Raw genomic sequence first — 17074 nt, forward strand, 5'->3', positions numbered from 1 at the left:
ACTTTTATAGCAAGTTAGCAACTTCAAAGACAAATTATTCTGTTGTGCAAAACGTAACGGCATGAGGATTGTTTCACACAACATCTTTGATCTGAGTAGCATCACTGCTTTAAGCTTGACCATAAATAAAATAGAGGTTTAATTTTATTCAAAATGAATGAAAATGCCAAAAATAATTGCTAATTTTGACTCTCTCTAAAACTTATCTAACATTGTTGTTTTAAGCTAGAATTAGTTTCATCAAGTTCTACTCATTCTAAGCTTTCTTTTGATGTATACTATGTATAGGTTCTACTCAATAACAAGAGCTTAATGAGGGATTTAATCACCTTGAGTGCTGAGCGCTAGCAATGATCAAGTTTTATAAGGTGCTCCGTTTATTTTTCACACCACTGTATATAGTCCCACGACCAAACAAGAGTGAAGCGATTGATTGGGAGATATATGATAAATGCACATGTGCACACAACTCCTGAAAGATTATCCGTTAACGGCCGTCACCAAACCCTTGCAACGAAATCCTATCAACAAATTTAACTATTTTTCAGTAAAATTGTTTAAGTATAATAATGATACAAAACGCATATAAACCTATTTAAATATGTTACCAATCCTTTGAAAGGTTACCACAAATTCCTAAAACTAACCCATCTGATCGGATTATACACAAATATAAGGATTAATTTGGACGAAAATCGCCACAAAACGCTTGAAAAGCTTGGTTTAATAAAAGTTAAGACCGGAAATTAAAACGCCGAGCGACAGAGAATAGAACGATAAAGTATTGCGCATTTCACAAAAAAAAAACATGCACTTTTCACCAGTCTATAGCATTGTCGAATTGCCGAAGGTTTCGGCAATTAACATAGGAGTACAGAAATCTTTTCATTCTTGCCAATTTCAATTTTTTCATTCTCAATTTCATTTGCGACACATTTGAGTACTTTCGTATTCTAACTGATGTCCCACGCAAAGGAAATGACGATGATATTTTTTTAACGGTTTTTATGAGATTATTACAATAATTAATTATAAGTTCGGATGACTACAGAACAATGACTACGTAGTACAAATTTTCTAAAAATCTAACGCAGTGTAAGTAAAGGGATATTCGATGATATTTTTTCTAACGGTTCTAATGAGATTATTACAATAATTAATTATAAGTTTGGATGACTACAGAACAATGACTACATAGCACAGCTTTTCTAAAAATCTATATAAATATCACAACTTCGTGATATTGTTAGCTATGACGTTTTGAAATGTAAACAAAATTGTGCATTGATTTACTATTATTACTATATTAATAATATTGGTTATTCTAATAATATCAGTGCATTTTACTTCTAATATTGGCCAATATTGCATTTCTCTTTTTGCAGGAGGAGAGATATAAACATATGATATTTTCCTTTCATTAATGCTATTTGTTGGATATAATAACACACACGCCCAGTACATTACAGCTACCATTGCAGTTATCCTATTTGACTGCTAATATTGCATTTCTCAACCATCAGTACCCTTTCTTTTTCCCAATATCACTTTGGTCGTGGGCTGTATGACAGTGGAATTTCTAGTATATATACACAGTACCTATACAGTATATGTACACTGTAGCTATACAGTATATATACACAGTAGCTATAGAGTATATGTACACTGTAGCTATACAGTATATATACACAGTAGCTATATAGTATATATACACAGTAGCTATACAGTATATTTACACTGTAGCTACATAGTATATAGTAAAGATGCCCGATTCTAATTTCACCAGCTGATTCAGACACCGATCCGAATTACCGATTCTTATTGAAAAATAACCCGATTTCGATCTTTTGTGTTGCATAGATAATTGTTAGTTTTATAATGCAAATATAAATATAATGCAAAGAAAATATAAATATTGATGTATTTATTTGTTTGTGTTTATGGAAAAAAGATATACATGTATATATTCACATACTGACATACCGTGCATCTAGTAACAAAACAATCCATGTTTCTTGTAATTTGTTATTAATAATGGTAATTACTGTTAGTGGTACAGCTTTATCTGCGACAATGAAGTCTCTCTTCTATCGCTGAACAAACTGCGGCACCTGTACAAGTTTAGAGCAAATCAAGGTTTCTTTTAATTACTGTTAGTAATTCAATTATCTCAGTAAGACGTCTCTATCTTCTATCACTATCGATGTAGCTAGTCATACTGAAGAAGGACTCACTTGCCACAGATGATGGAGGACAGGCTAAATACCGATAAGCTGCTGAGGTTATTTTATGCGATACAAGCGTAAGGATATCGTCAGGATCAGGAGAGAGATAGATAACTTTATGCATCGACTGCTCAAATTACTTTTGTAATGCTAGTTAATAATATACCGCATTCTTGTTGCTCATGATTGTTCTCTTGTTCGTGATTGGCTGCAATAAATCATTTCGCTGTAATTGGGAAATACTGCACTTTGTGATTATGTCCTGACTAAAGCCAAAAGATTCCTCAGCTGTGTGTATGTTTATCAGGCTATAGACATGAAATAGATTGTGTGACAGGCCCGAAAGTCATTAGGTAAAAGTAAGGAACTTGCAGCTGAAGATTTTTTATTGGTAGAGCAGGCTAAAATACTGTTTTCTGCTAAATAGTTGATCTGTGAAAAGTATCTGAAGTTTACAATTTTTTAAAGAAAAAGACGGCAGATAACGATTCAGATACTTAATACACTCAAATCGGCAACGATACCAATTCCGATATTAAAACCGGGGCAACTCTAGTATATAGACACAGTAGCTATATAGTATATGTACACTGTAGCTATATAGTATATGTACACACTAGTTATACAGTATATGTACAGTGAAACCTCGGTTCTCGAACATAATCTGCTCCGGAAGGTTGTTCGAAAACTGAGTTGTTCGAGATCCGAAACAATTATTCCCATTAGAATTAATGTATGTAAATTTTAATCCATTTTAAGCCGAGATAACAACCTCAGTAAAGTATTTTTTAAACATTTTACACCATAAACTGTACTGTATACTACATACTATAAATAAAAACAAGTAGATATTGTGATTATTTTTAATAAACTATTTTCTACCTATGATGATGAAAACAAAAAACAAAAACTAAACATTTTGTGTGTTTTGCTCTTAAAACATCAAAAACATTCTAGGTTGAATTACAATACCAAAAAATTGCAAAAATTGATAATGAAACAATGAAAAATACAACAGATCAGTGGTTACCATCAAAATTCGTGTGAAAAGAAAATATAAATGGCAATGGCACGTTTATTTCACATCTGTGAAAAAGAATCCTCTTCAAAAACAATTTAGGGTGACTCGAATGGAAGAGTTGTCTCCCTAGCAAATCTCTTTGGTAGAGGGACATCATCCCAGATGATTTCTTCCTTTTTATAAAGAATTTATGAAGCGTAACTTGCTTCTCCCTTTGTTAATGAATGTTTCCATGCTGTTTCTGGAGCTGTTCCGAACGTTTAATTTTAATGCGCATGCCCCGGTTTGGTCGAGAACCGAATTTATGTTTGAGATCCGAGACAAACAATTCTCAATTTTTTTGGTCAAAAACCGAATTGGTCGAGAACCGAAGCGCTTGAGAACCGAAGCGCTTGAGAACCGAGGTTCCACTGTACATTGTTACAGTAGCTATATAGTATACGTACATCGTTGCTATATAGTATATATACACAGTAGCTATATAGTATATGTACTCTGTAGCTATATAGTATATGTACACAGCAGCTATACGGTGTATGTACATTGTCCCTATATAGTATATATACACAGTAGCTATACAGTTTATGTACACTGAAGCTATATAGTACATGTACCCTGTAGCTGTACAGTATATGTACATTGTCACTATATAGCATATATATACACAGTAACTATACAGAATATGTACACTGTAACTATATAGTATATGTACACTGTAGCTATTTAGTAAATATACACTGTGAAAATCACAACCTCTCTGTACCTGACTTATGGTTCAAGAGAAGTGCTCATTGAAGCCTATGTATGCCTCTGCTCCATAGAACATCGGCCATGCTGAATGCTTACAACTATGCAGTTATATAACTTTGGAGTTGTCTTCTCAACATCACTATTAACTAGAAGCAACCAGCGTGGTCATTATTATAAGGGATAGATGAGGATCCATAGATAAATCCATATAAACAGTTGTATGCATATAGAACATGGCTGTTATAGGACACTCGGTCAGTTAGTGTAGGTTATGTACGTTCCACATCAATGAAGGCAATATTTTGCCACAATGATTCATATAGGCATATGTATACCAGCCGGAATAATACTAGTTGGGCTGATATTTCGGCACCGATGTTTTGACGCTGCTATTTTTGGTGGTGTAATCTTTCAGTACCAGTCTTTTGACCTTGACGTTTAAACACAGTTGATTATTGCTTTGAACTGGGTTTATACATATTCAAGTTGTTTACTGAAGTGCAAACTCTTCCCTACTTTACAGATCATCAGCCGCCAGTCTCATAGTCTCATAGTCTCATCACTCTCATAGTCTCATCACTCTCATAGTCTCATCACTCTCATAGTCTCATCATTCTTATAGTCTCACCACTCTCATGGTCTTACTACTCTCATAGTCTCACGACTCTCATAGTCTCATCACTCTCATAGTCTCATCACTCTCACAGTCTCACCACTCTCATAGTCTCACGATTCTCATAGTCTCATCACTCTCATAGTCTCATCATTCTCATAATCTCATCACTCTCATAGTCCCACCACTCTCATAGTCTCACCACTCTCCTAGTCTCATCACTCTCATAGTCTCATCACTCTCATAGTCTCATCATTCTTATAGTCTCACCACTCTCATGGTCTTACCACTCTCATAGTCTCACCACTTTTATAGTCTCATCACTGTCATAGTCCCACCACTCTCATAGTCTCATCACTCTCATAGTCGCATCACTCTCATAGTCTCACCACTCTCATAGTCTCATCACTCTCATAGTCTCATCACTCTCATAGTCTCACCACTCTCATAGTCTCATCACTCTCATAGTCTCATCACTCTCATAGTCTCATCATTCTTATAGTCTCACCACTTTCATGGTCTTACCACTCTCATAGTTTCACCACTTTCATAGTCTCATCACTCTCATAGTCTCATCACTCTCATAGTCTTATCACTCTCATAGTCTCATCACTCTCATAGTCTCATCACTCTCATGGTCTCATCACTATCATAGTCTCATCACTATCATAGTCTCACCACTCTCATAGTCTCATCACTCTCATGGTCTCATCACTATCATAGTCTCATCATTCTTATAGTCTCACCACTCTCATGGTCTCACCACTCTCATAGTCTCACAACTTTCATAGTCTCATCACTCCATAGTCCCACCACTCTCATAGTTTCATCACTCTCATAGTCTCACCACTCTCACAGTGTCACCACTCTCATAGTCTCACCACTCTCACAGTCTCACCACTCTCATAGTCTCACCAGTCTCATAGTCTCGTCACTCTCATAGTCTCACCACTCTCATAGTCTCATCACTCTCATAGTCTCACCACTCTCATAGTATCACCACTCTCATAGTCTCAGGGCTCTCATAGTCTCATCACTCTCATGGTCTCACCACTCTCATAGTCTCACCACTCTCATAGTCTCACCACTCTCATAGTCTCATCACTATCATAGTCTCATCACTCTCACAGTCTCATCACTTTCATAGTCTCACCACTCTCATAGTCTCACCACTCTCATAGTCTCATCACTCTCATAGTCTCATCACTCTCATAGTCTCACCACTATCATAGTCTCACCACTCTCACAGTCTCACCACTCTCATAGTCTCACCACTCTCATAGTCTCACCACTCTCATGGTCTCACCACTCTTACAGTCTCACCACTCTCATAGTTTCACCACTCTCATAGTCTCGTCATTCGCATAGTCTCACCACTCTCATAGTCTCACCACTCTCATAGTCTCACCACTCTCAGAGTCTCATCACTCTCATAGTCTCACCACCCTCATAGTCTCACCACTCTCATACTAACATACCCGTTTAGGAACAATATCGACCATCCAGGCATAAACTTGGGGTCTCTGAATAGCCAGAGCAGAACTAGAATGCCGAAGAAGATGATCAAGACAATTTCTGGAAAGCTGTAATAGAAAATGTTAAACTCAGAAGTTTACATGACTACAGAATGTTATAAAGACTGTCAGCCCAGACCTTTTGAATGTGATGCACGTAGTCTGACCGCTCCCAGTAGAGTGGCTCTAAATGATGGAACTATACTTGACTCACCTTGATCAAAACTGAGTTAGAATTAGCCAATAGCAATTATGATACTATGTTTGTCAATAAATTTTAGTACGAAGTAATATTAATATTTAACCAAGATAAGTATTCTACCTCTACTAATATATATATAAATATGTATAGATATATATATATATATGTTATACATTCATAAATATATATATATATATATACAAGAATATATATTAACGAATTATATATAAATATATATATACCGTAAGTCCTCATGCTCAAGCCGTGCAGCTTGTGCTCAAAAACAAATGACTCACGAAAGAAAAAATATTCCTCCAACAAGCCGCGTATGCCCACAGACCGCGGCTAATGACTGATGTTTTGTCGTCCTTGACCTCCTTCAGGAGCGAGAGTGTTAAGACGGGTTTCGCTATACCCCTGTCCTCTTGAATAAAAACCCAGGCTACATCAGTACACGTGAAAAGAATTTTCTTTTACTTCCAAGTTCGAATTAAAATTCCTAAACCCTTGCATCAATAACTTATTTGCCATGTCTCACCTAGATTTTTATTGCACTGTTAGAGGGCTTCACGTTTATGGAAAGATGCCCGGTCAAGAATGAAAAGGTGTTAATTACCTATGACTGTGGTGAGTTAAACATGAGCGATAAATTCTTCTTTATTCTAAAGTATTCCATAAACATGACCTTGAAAATAAACGAGTAGATCGCCAAAACCCCATACATAAAAGTGTACCATGACTGCGATTCTATGGTTAAAGTGCAGAGCTGAGCAGAGACCGCATTTATCGAGAAGCTGCCCTGATCCCCACATAAGTTTTAAAAACTTGGCTTTAGCCGCGGCCTATGACCTTGAACCAGAAGCCGCGCCCAACGACAGGCCGTGCGGCTTGAGCATAAGGACTTACGATATATATATATATATATATACATGTATATATATATGTATATATATATATACATATATATATGTATATATATATATGTATATATGTAAATGTATATATATACATATACATATATATACATATAAATATGTATATATATATATATATATATATGTATATATATATCCATGTATATATATATACTGTATATATTTATGTAGTCAACATGAATATATATATACTCATGTTGCTGAAGACAAATATATGCTAATATTACATCATGTAAATATGCTGTCGATAGATCGCTGACCTTGTTTTTCCAAGTTTGTTGTATTCTCTCCGTAAGACTATCTTTCCTCCTTCTGTCTCAAAGTGGGGATCATTGTAACAGCAAAACAGAGTCCTAAACAAAAGTACACATATTCACCAGTTGAAGTGTACCAGTGTAGTAAAAGTACACATATTCATCAGTTGAAGTGTACCAGTACAGTAAAAGTACACATATTTGTAAGTTGAAGTGTACCAGTGTAGTAAAAGTACAGATATTCATCAGTTGAAGTGTACCAGTACAGTAAAAGTACACATATTCATCAATTGAAGTGTACCAGTACAGTAAAAGTAAACATATTCATCAGTTGAAGTGTACCAGTACAGTAAAAGTACACATATTCATCAGTTAATGTGTACCAGTACAGTAAAAGTACACATATTCATCAGTTGAAGTGTACCAGTACAGTAAAAGTACACATATTTGTCAGTTGAAGTGTACCAGTGTAGTAAAAGTACAGATATTCATCAGTTGAAGTGTACCAGTACAGTAAAAGTACACATATTCATCTGTTGAAGTGTACCACTACAGTAAAAGTAAACATATTCATCAATTGAAGTGTACCAATACAGTAAAAGTACACATATTCATCAGTTGAAGTGTACCAGTACAGTAAAAGTACACATATTCATCTGTTAAAGTGTACCAGTACAGTAAAAGTAAACATATTCATCAGTTGAAGTGTACCAGTACAGTAAAAGTACACATATTCATCAGTTAATGTGTACCAGTACAGTAAAAGTACACATATTCATCAGTTGAAGTGTACCAGTACAGTAAAAGTACACATATTTGTCAGTTGAAGTGTACCAGTGTAGTAAAAGTACAGATATTCATCAGTTGAAGTGTACCAGTACAGTAAAAGTACACATATTCATCTGTTGAAGTGTACCACTACAGTAAAAGTAAACATATTCATCAATTGAAGTGTACCAATACAGTAAAAGTACACATATTCATCAGTTGAAGTGTACCAGTACAGTAAAAGTACACATATTCATCTGTTAAAGTGTACCAGTACAGTAAAAGTACACATATTCATCAGTTGAAGTGTACCAGTACAGTAAAAGTACACATATTCATCAGTTAAAGTGTACCAGGACAGTAAAAATAGAGTGCAATAAATTGTTAACTGTTATCTGCTATGCAAAAGCATTAGCTAAAGCAAAAGCAAAAGCAAAAGCAAAAGCATATGACGGTTCAGGATTAAAACTAACTCTATATTTTATACAGCGTGTTGTCTTCGAATCGAGGTGCCAACAAATATATATGTACTGGCTGTTCTACCTGGTGTTGTCTTCGAATCGAGGTGCCAACAAATATATATGTACTGGCTGTTCTACCTGGTGTTGTCTTCGAATCGGGGTGCCAACAAATATATATGTACTGGCTGTTCTACCTGGCGTTGCCCGGGTAATAGCAGTCTTTGGACAGAAAATTGATTTGTATTTAACATTTAACAAAATTTGCCAATCTAACTTTCGAACTACATATCATTAGAAAAGTGTTTTGTCTTGTAACCAATGAGAAGTAGTAGTGGAGAAGCAGCCCAGAGCTACCTTTCACCCTTATTTATATAAATATGGAGAATAAAGTAAGACAAGATTCTTGGCCAAAATTTTATGCTGAATTTGATGATATAGTTTCTACACTTATAACTGGTCACATTCAGAAGTTCTAGAACGATTTTATTTTGAGAAAGGACAACTCCTAAAATTTCGGGAAATCTCCATTTTCCTGCTTGGAATTACTGCTATTAATCAAGTTTTCACATTTTAGAGTTATAAAAGCATGGATGATGTGGAGTGTGTCTTCTATTGTGTGAAAAATTGTAAGGAAACCTTGGTTAGGGTTCTTCAGAAAAGTATCGATGAAGCTGACAAGTTGGCTATAGAAACTGCAGTAGTAGTGCTCGACCAAGCTATATATTGTAAAGCACAAACTATTCGCTTCCTCAATCCCATTCTGATGTCAAGACTTGTCCCTACATTAAAAGATTTCCACACAGTGATGGCTTTCCTTGGTGTGATAGACAAAAGGTATGGTGATGATGAGGTATGGTAAAGGTAAAGGATGAGGATGACAAAAGGTATGGTGGGCCAAAATAATCACAGAATCGCAATGTATCGCTGAAGGAAGCCTGAAAGGGGTGATCAATGGTCATAGTTACAATAGGCCCATCATGGCACACAAACTCTGTCTGGAAGCACTGTATGACCTATTGTTTGATGAATTCCCTGAAAGTCTTGAATCCTCTAGTGCCCTTGACTCTCTTAGTTTGGATGTTAGTAGAGCTGTTTTTCATCACACTGAATATAATCAATCTGAACTCACCCACATGAATCAGGCATTCCAAGATTTTATGGTCACCTTTTCAATAGGCAACCCCACATTTAGATTATGGGTAGAGTATATTGAAATGGTGACACAACTGCTAAGTTTTGTCCAAGCAACAAGGGAATCTGATTGGAACCTCCATGTCAACTAACTACAACGACTCTTGCCATGGTGTTTTGCATACGACCACTCCAACTATGCAAGGTATGGCACACTTTACTATATGGAGATGACGCAGCTGGCAAAGACTCACCCCCTAATTTACCGAGCAATGACAGATCACCGTGGTTATTCTATCTTTCAATATGAGCATCACCGCCCATTCTCCAGCATTGCCTGTAATATGGCGGCAGATCAGCCCATCAATCATGATTCTAAATCACAAGGAGGTCTCATTGGATTCACAACAACCTTATCTGCCTCACAGAGATGGACTATGGCTCATCCACAAAGGACAGCTGTGCACACAGAAATAAAGAAGCTTCTAGAATTGGACTCTACTAGCTTAGACAAGCACGGCTTGTCAGAATCAGCATGGAAAGCAGACGAAGACACAATATGTCTCATCAAAGAAATCATATCAGCTCGAATCAACCCATTCAAGCACAAAATTAAAAACCTCGTCTCTATCGTCAGTGGAGGGAAGGCTTCAACTGACATTGCCTATGATTTACAAAATGCAAGACAGATCAGAAAAAAGCAGTTTCAAGATTTTGTCACCAAACGCATGACAACTCAAGAAGTAGAATTTAATGCGCCAATAAAGGCAAACAAACTGAAAGACTTTGCTTTGAGTCAAAGTGCTAAGAAAACTTCTAGTAAGAAAAGTCTATGGTGTACAGAACGGATCTTTGATTGTCTTCTTGTAGTCAGCCAGTAGAGGAACATAGATCTTAGAAAAGTACTTTCTTATTCCCTTGGCAATGTAAGCTGGAAGCCTGGCAAATGCGGATGGATTGATGATGAAGACAGCTAAGTCTACCTTATGACAGCATTGGAAAAAAAGCTAGAGCCACATCCAACATGTTACCCAAAATTTGAAAACCTTCCAAAATTCGATGCTGTGGTCATTAATGGAAAGACTGAGATTCAAGCTTTGAAACTCTCAGCAGCATTTGGAATGGTTGCTAGTGTCCTATTGAAAAGGCTAGCATCAATCGCTACATCATATGGTTCTTCTTGGGTGAATTTTGTCTGTGATAGCTATCCTGAGGCGAGCATCAAATCAACAGAATGAATGCATCATGGATTGAAAGGTAGTCAAAGGGTGACTATTTTTGGACCAAATAAAATAGTACCAAAATGGTCAGACTTCCTGGCAGAGAGGGCTAACAAAGAAGCTTTGGTGGCTTTCTTGAGTAAGGAGTAGAGCAGTGTACAGATCAAACAGGATCTTGATGTATACATAGCATTTTCTTCCAAGCGCAACAAGATCAGTTTTAAAATGGATGGGAAAACTAGTAATAAAAATGTAGTGAGTCTAGCATCAGATCATGAGGAAGCTGACACAAGAATAATAGCACATATAAAGTCCATCATGGAAGACAAAGGATCGGACTGTACGTTGATGATAAAGTGTCAAGATACAGATGTGTTTATGATTTGTATATCTTTGGTACAAGATCAACTGTACTACTTCCGTGGGAAGAAAGAACGAATGCGATACATACACACACATTGGAGATATATCAGGTATTCTAACACCACCCTACTGCCGGGCACTTCAGGGTCTACATTCACTCAGCGGTTGTGATAGTATGACTCTGATGATTCTGATTCGGTTTCTGATGTGATGAAAGACATGTCTTGTTAACGCAAGACAGGATGTTCATCCAATAGATGCCAGTGCCCGAAGGCTGGACTCAAATGTACAGATATGTGTCAGTGCAAAGACTGTGGAAACAAAACTAGTGCTGAAGAAGAGAATACAGATTCTGATTAGAATGCTGGTGAAGGTACGTAGGTTATTATACATCAAGTATCAGGTTATGTCTTTAAAAGTTTGCAGAATATTTCCACTCATGATACCTTTCCCTGATACCAGACAGAAAAAAAAGATTCTACATCTTGGTCAAATCTTTAAACAGCTGTGACAGTTTTTGATTCATTTTTCCTTTTTGTAGATTTGTAGGAAATAACACACAGTCACGGTGCTACATCAGACCGACAGACAGACAAATGATGTAATCCATTATATTATACAATATCGTGTATAATTTCAAATCTATGCAACTTGGAAAGATATAAATATTAAGTCTGAAATATACAACAAATTCTGATCTTGATTGATGTGTTGCAACCTCTCTGCTTTCCCTAAATGATAAACTGGCGAAATTTGAAATTATATCATTAAATTCATGTACATATTACATAATACATTATAAAATGTTATGGCTAGTTGAGAGAATTGTCAATTACATACTCAGAACAAGCTCCAGTCTGGTCCAAAAACAAATGGAATTGGGTGGTATTCACAATCATATTTAATACATACTTCAAGTTACGCATATAACTTACGTAATAATATCATTATGTAATATAAATTCAAATCCATGCATTTTTGAAATCTCATAATATGATATTTGAAATCAGCTACAAATTTTGATCTCGTTCGATGTATCACTGTCCCGCTCTGTACTGATCAAACATGTAAATTATAAAAATTATATTATTAATTTATTGTATTACGTAATAGGCCTACATTATAATTAGTCTGGTGGCTAGTTTAGAGGTGTAAAAACTAGATATTCGGAATCAGCATAAAAATCTGGTCTAAAAAATTATTTCAACATATTATCCATCCTAATATAAAATAAATCACTTTTTGAGCACTTTATGGTAGGCTGCTTCTCCACTATAATAGTGAGAGTTGCTCGCTATTAGCCTGCGCGCTAGTCAGTCAGTACGTGTAATAAGGGGAGCGAACAGCTTTTCGTGACCCGCGTCGTACGCTTATCCTGACTTAAATTGGCTTCGTAGCTATTCAACATATGTGGTCTGGTGGGTAGCGCTTCGGTCTTGTGAACGGCAGGGTGCGAGATCGAATCTTCTTCGGTACGGAATCTTTATTCCAATATACGTATTAAGATTTATAGCTGGAATGTGTACACACATTCTTTGAGGAAGATAAAAGATACCAAGGTACAGGGTCAAAAGAAAATAGACTCTAAAGAATGAAAACTAAAACCAAAGCTAAAATTTACATAAAAATTCTTAATAAGATTAATAATCACAGCAGCAACAGTATTACAATGTCTATGCATTCAGATCTTAGACTACTCTGCTGACCTTGGACCAAGAAAAATAAGCACCAGTATCACCCAGCAGATGGCTAGGCAGACAACCATAAGAGGAGTTGCAAAGAGCATCCAACTTCCAAAGGTTACATCATCACTATCCGGGAAGTACCTGTAACAGGCCCTCAACCCGTATGACACTATTAAAGGCACATGATCTGCATGACAGAATTTCCACATTTTTAGAATTTTGTTTGAAATCTCATAAAATTGGTGCAACAATATATTAGTTCTGCACCAAAAAAAGAAGCAGAACATAATGTGAATGTGTGATTACTTTTTATTCCTTGTATAATTTATCTTAATGATGAGTGTCAAAGAGACTAAAGAGACAAAAAAGAAATCTCAAAGTGCAATGTAGCATAGCAAGTAATGTCTAAGCACTACTTTGAAGTTATCCTACCAGGCATAAATAAAAAGTAATTACCAAAAAAGAGATGATAACTTTCTACTAGAGCACTCACTCGTTCATAATTTGACCAATGATAAGATTGGGCCCAGTGCCTGTCAGTGTGCCGATTCCTCCTATATTGGCTGCATAGCAGACACACAGTGAGACTGCCTTGCCCAGGTTCTGAAACTTTGGGCTCATATCCTCGGGAGATATGTTGTCATTGTCTGGGCTATAAATGGGTGAGACAATCAAGGGAGCATGACTCTAATCCAATGCATATCTGTATTTGCAGACCAGACATTCTTGCATAGTTTGGTAGAGAGGAGAAGAATAACAACACCAGATAGCTTTATCACAAGGTTTGACATCCAACATAATTATGATTCACCCACACTAGATACATATATAGCAGCTTCTGATGTAATGAGAAAGATGTCAATGTGACCAATCAAGATTAATAATCACTCATTTACACTTTGTGATTGTAGATGTATACCTACCTTAGCTGTAGTGCCTACTGCAACTCTATACTGATTGAAATAGTCTTGTTGGTCATGTGAGTCTAAGTCATGTGAGTCATTTTTCTTCACTTATGGACACATATTTCTTTGTATAGGTTCACGTATAGCGCTAAGTGAAGTGTGAAGCAATCAAAGATTGGCTGATGTAATAAGTATGTGCATAAGTTATTCCATAGTAAAGCCAGTTGGACAGCCTAGTGTTTTGAATAAATGTCTGTCTGCAAAACCGGAGGTTTTGGAGTTCAAATCCAGTGAACAGTGGACTTTTCATTCCTAAAACTTTATCCCTATAGCTGGAAACCTGAACAGACAGACAGAAATTGAAATTTATATATATAAAAAATGAAGATAATAGATTATTACCATTGTGGATTTTATGGTAATTTGGCATTCTTTAAAATCAATATAAAAAGTATTTTAATTTGGTAAGGCTATTGGTATTTTAAATGGCAGCATTATTGACAGCACAAAGCTTGTAAAGCTACATCTATATTAAATATTTTTTTAGCTTTGGTGAAAACTTGACAGATTTTAATCAGACCCAAAAAATCTTGAACTTAGCCAATCGCTTAAATGATTCAAATAAAAATACAACTATTCAGCTTTAGTAATGTCTTTCTTCTCGTAAAAGACTCTCTGGTGTGAAAGAAAACTAGATTGAAGTGTATATGAATCATACTGTAAGGTTTGCCGAGCATCTCAAGTGAAAAAACATAAAAGAGAAAAGCTTATCAGCTTTCAAAGAAAGCAAAAGCAAATTTAAAACAATATAAAAAAGCTTATAATATAATATAAAATATATAATATAATATATAATATAATGAGCCACATTAAAATATGGCAATAGATTTAGTTATCATTTTCAAAATAAATTTTACAGCTTTTACTTGTATCTCCATTCAGAGCACCCACCGTAATTTGTTTTTACAAGTTCAAAGGTCAAAGCTGGGGGTTGGATGATGGTCAAGGGTCAGCCCAATATCCAACAGCCCAATCTAAGGAGACTGAACCATGATGTAAATAGCCCCTCACCATTAGTACCAAATCTGCCATACTATATTATTTATGTACTGCTGTTAGTATTGGCACAAACGAAGAACTGGTTGCCATATTTGAATATAATCAGATGTAAATGTGCTTTTGGTAATGCACATTTATAATCAGTCATATTCAGTTATTCAATTATCACTCTACATATGAATTTAGTCCGTTCATGTTTATCAAGCACTCTATATGTCTAATATCGTAAATTCTTACCCTTTGTCTTCTATATGAACTTCTTCCACATTATCTGACTGGCCATTTGGTTTAAGCTCGTAGCCATTTACTGAAAGTAATAAACGAATAGGAGTTGCCTACACCTGACAAGTCGAGAGTTTTACAGCTGAAATGTGACTCAATCTTTCCTTATTGAAATGTTTGTTCACTGATTATATAGGCTCGAAGGTTTCAAGGGCCACAATTAACCTTGCTCTTTTTTATTCTTTTGCCCAAATAATGCATTTTTCATTTTGGAAGGCTAGGTTGGCGTGCTTTTGCAAAATTGATTACAAAACACGTAAACTTTTTTTAAGCAAAATAACTTTTTTTAGAGTCTTGTATGTCCACGAGCAGTAGCATTGGCCAATTGCAGACATGAATGGTTCTAGCAATTGAAACTAACTGTATGTGGTCATCAATAAACACTGCTGACTAAAAACTTCATACTATTGGTGATACATATCACAGCTCTGGATTAATATTTCTATGATTTTTGTAAAACTTTGTTTAGTCAAGTATTAGTAACAGTCACGTCCTAGTACTGATATAGACGCAGACTATAAACCAATAAAATGAGTTTGGCAATATCATTGAATATCTTAGTGCACTGCTATTGAGATATTTGGAGTTATCTCATCTTCGTACTGTTCTAATTTTTTCCTAATGAGACAGTAAACTCATAACCTTTTCTTTTAGTTGCTATGAAATCTCAAACTGCCCAACGTTTATCTTTTATCTATACAGTGCATTGCATCATCAGGATACAATTATAATCCATTCTAGGGTTGGTATCGTAGAGAGGGATATAGAAACCATAGTAATTACATAATGCAAACATATCTTGGTAAAAATTATTACCTACAGTAACTTTAGTATATTTAGTGCATTTATTGGTTATGATCTGCGTCATAATGTAATTGCATAATGCTATGTATAGTACGTACTGTAGAGAGTTCCTTCAAGACAGACGGACGGATAACATAAACTTTGAATTCACCTCAAATAAATTTGGCTTACTGAACACACACTTAAAGCTAAGTTTGAGTATGTCCTTTTAACGATTTCACCGAATTTCAACTTTCTATCACAAAAATTTTATCTCCTATTAGTTTCTGGTTTCATTGTCTATATAGTTTTAACCAATCTCATTAAAACCTTTTTTAACCTAATTCGGCAAGAAAGCTCGAACAATACTTTTTTGTAATAAAGTGGATTTTCATTTTTTTTGGCAGAATAAAGGAAGTTGGCTGACAACTGACCTTCTGTTTGAAGGGATCGCAACTCCAACTTTGCTACTGGTTTTTGTGAGGAAAATATTACCGTTTCACTCACAAGACTTGCTGAACTGAAAAAAGTGGGTCATCGTGTCTCTTTCAGGCATTGTGAAGATGTTTTCGGCAAGCAGCATTTTGGCATTTTTGTTATTTTGTCATAAGTAATAAGCACACCAACTGCCAAATTTCAACTCGGGCAAAAATCTTGTTGAATTTGTATGATGAAAACAGATTCATATGGTGAGCTTAAAAATCCTCATGCTCCACTTCGGTTAAAGAGAAAAAATCATATATCAGGGTAATCGTATCCTGAGGGTGCACTGTATATATAAATGTAAAAAAAGAACCACAATGCATTACATACAGCTCTGTTTCTTAGACTATTATAGTAGTCACAGCATTACATACAGCTCTGTTTCTTAGACTATAGTAGTCACAGCAATACATACAGCTC

The 17074-nt window shown here is 35.7% G+C and overlaps 1 protein-coding gene across 2 annotated transcripts in view; it reads right to left on the reverse strand.

Annotated features, from left to right (window-relative positions):
* LOC137392892 (Na(+)/citrate cotransporter-like) overlaps nucleotides 1-17074 on the reverse strand; it is a 45917-nt gene that overhangs the window by 8305 nt on the left and 20538 nt on the right. For both annotated transcript variants that reach the window (XM_068079248.1, XM_068079249.1), the window contains exons 6-10: nucleotides 15344-15413; nucleotides 13636-13794; nucleotides 13164-13283; nucleotides 7521-7613; nucleotides 6088-6192 (exon numbers count right to left, since the gene is read on the reverse strand). In XM_068079248.1, the coding sequence (XP_067935349.1) occupies nucleotides 6088-6192; nucleotides 7521-7613; nucleotides 13164-13283; nucleotides 13636-13794; nucleotides 15344-15413 (547 nt within the window). The remainder of the gene's footprint in view (nucleotides 1-6087; nucleotides 6193-7520; nucleotides 7614-13163; nucleotides 13284-13635; nucleotides 13795-15343; nucleotides 15414-17074) is intronic.

Source organism: Watersipora subatra, chromosome 4, assembly GCF_963576615.1.
Source record: "Watersipora subatra chromosome 4, tzWatSuba1.1, whole genome shotgun sequence".
Taxonomy (NCBI): Eukaryota; Metazoa; Bryozoa; class Gymnolaemata; order Cheilostomatida; family Watersiporidae; genus Watersipora; species Watersipora subatra.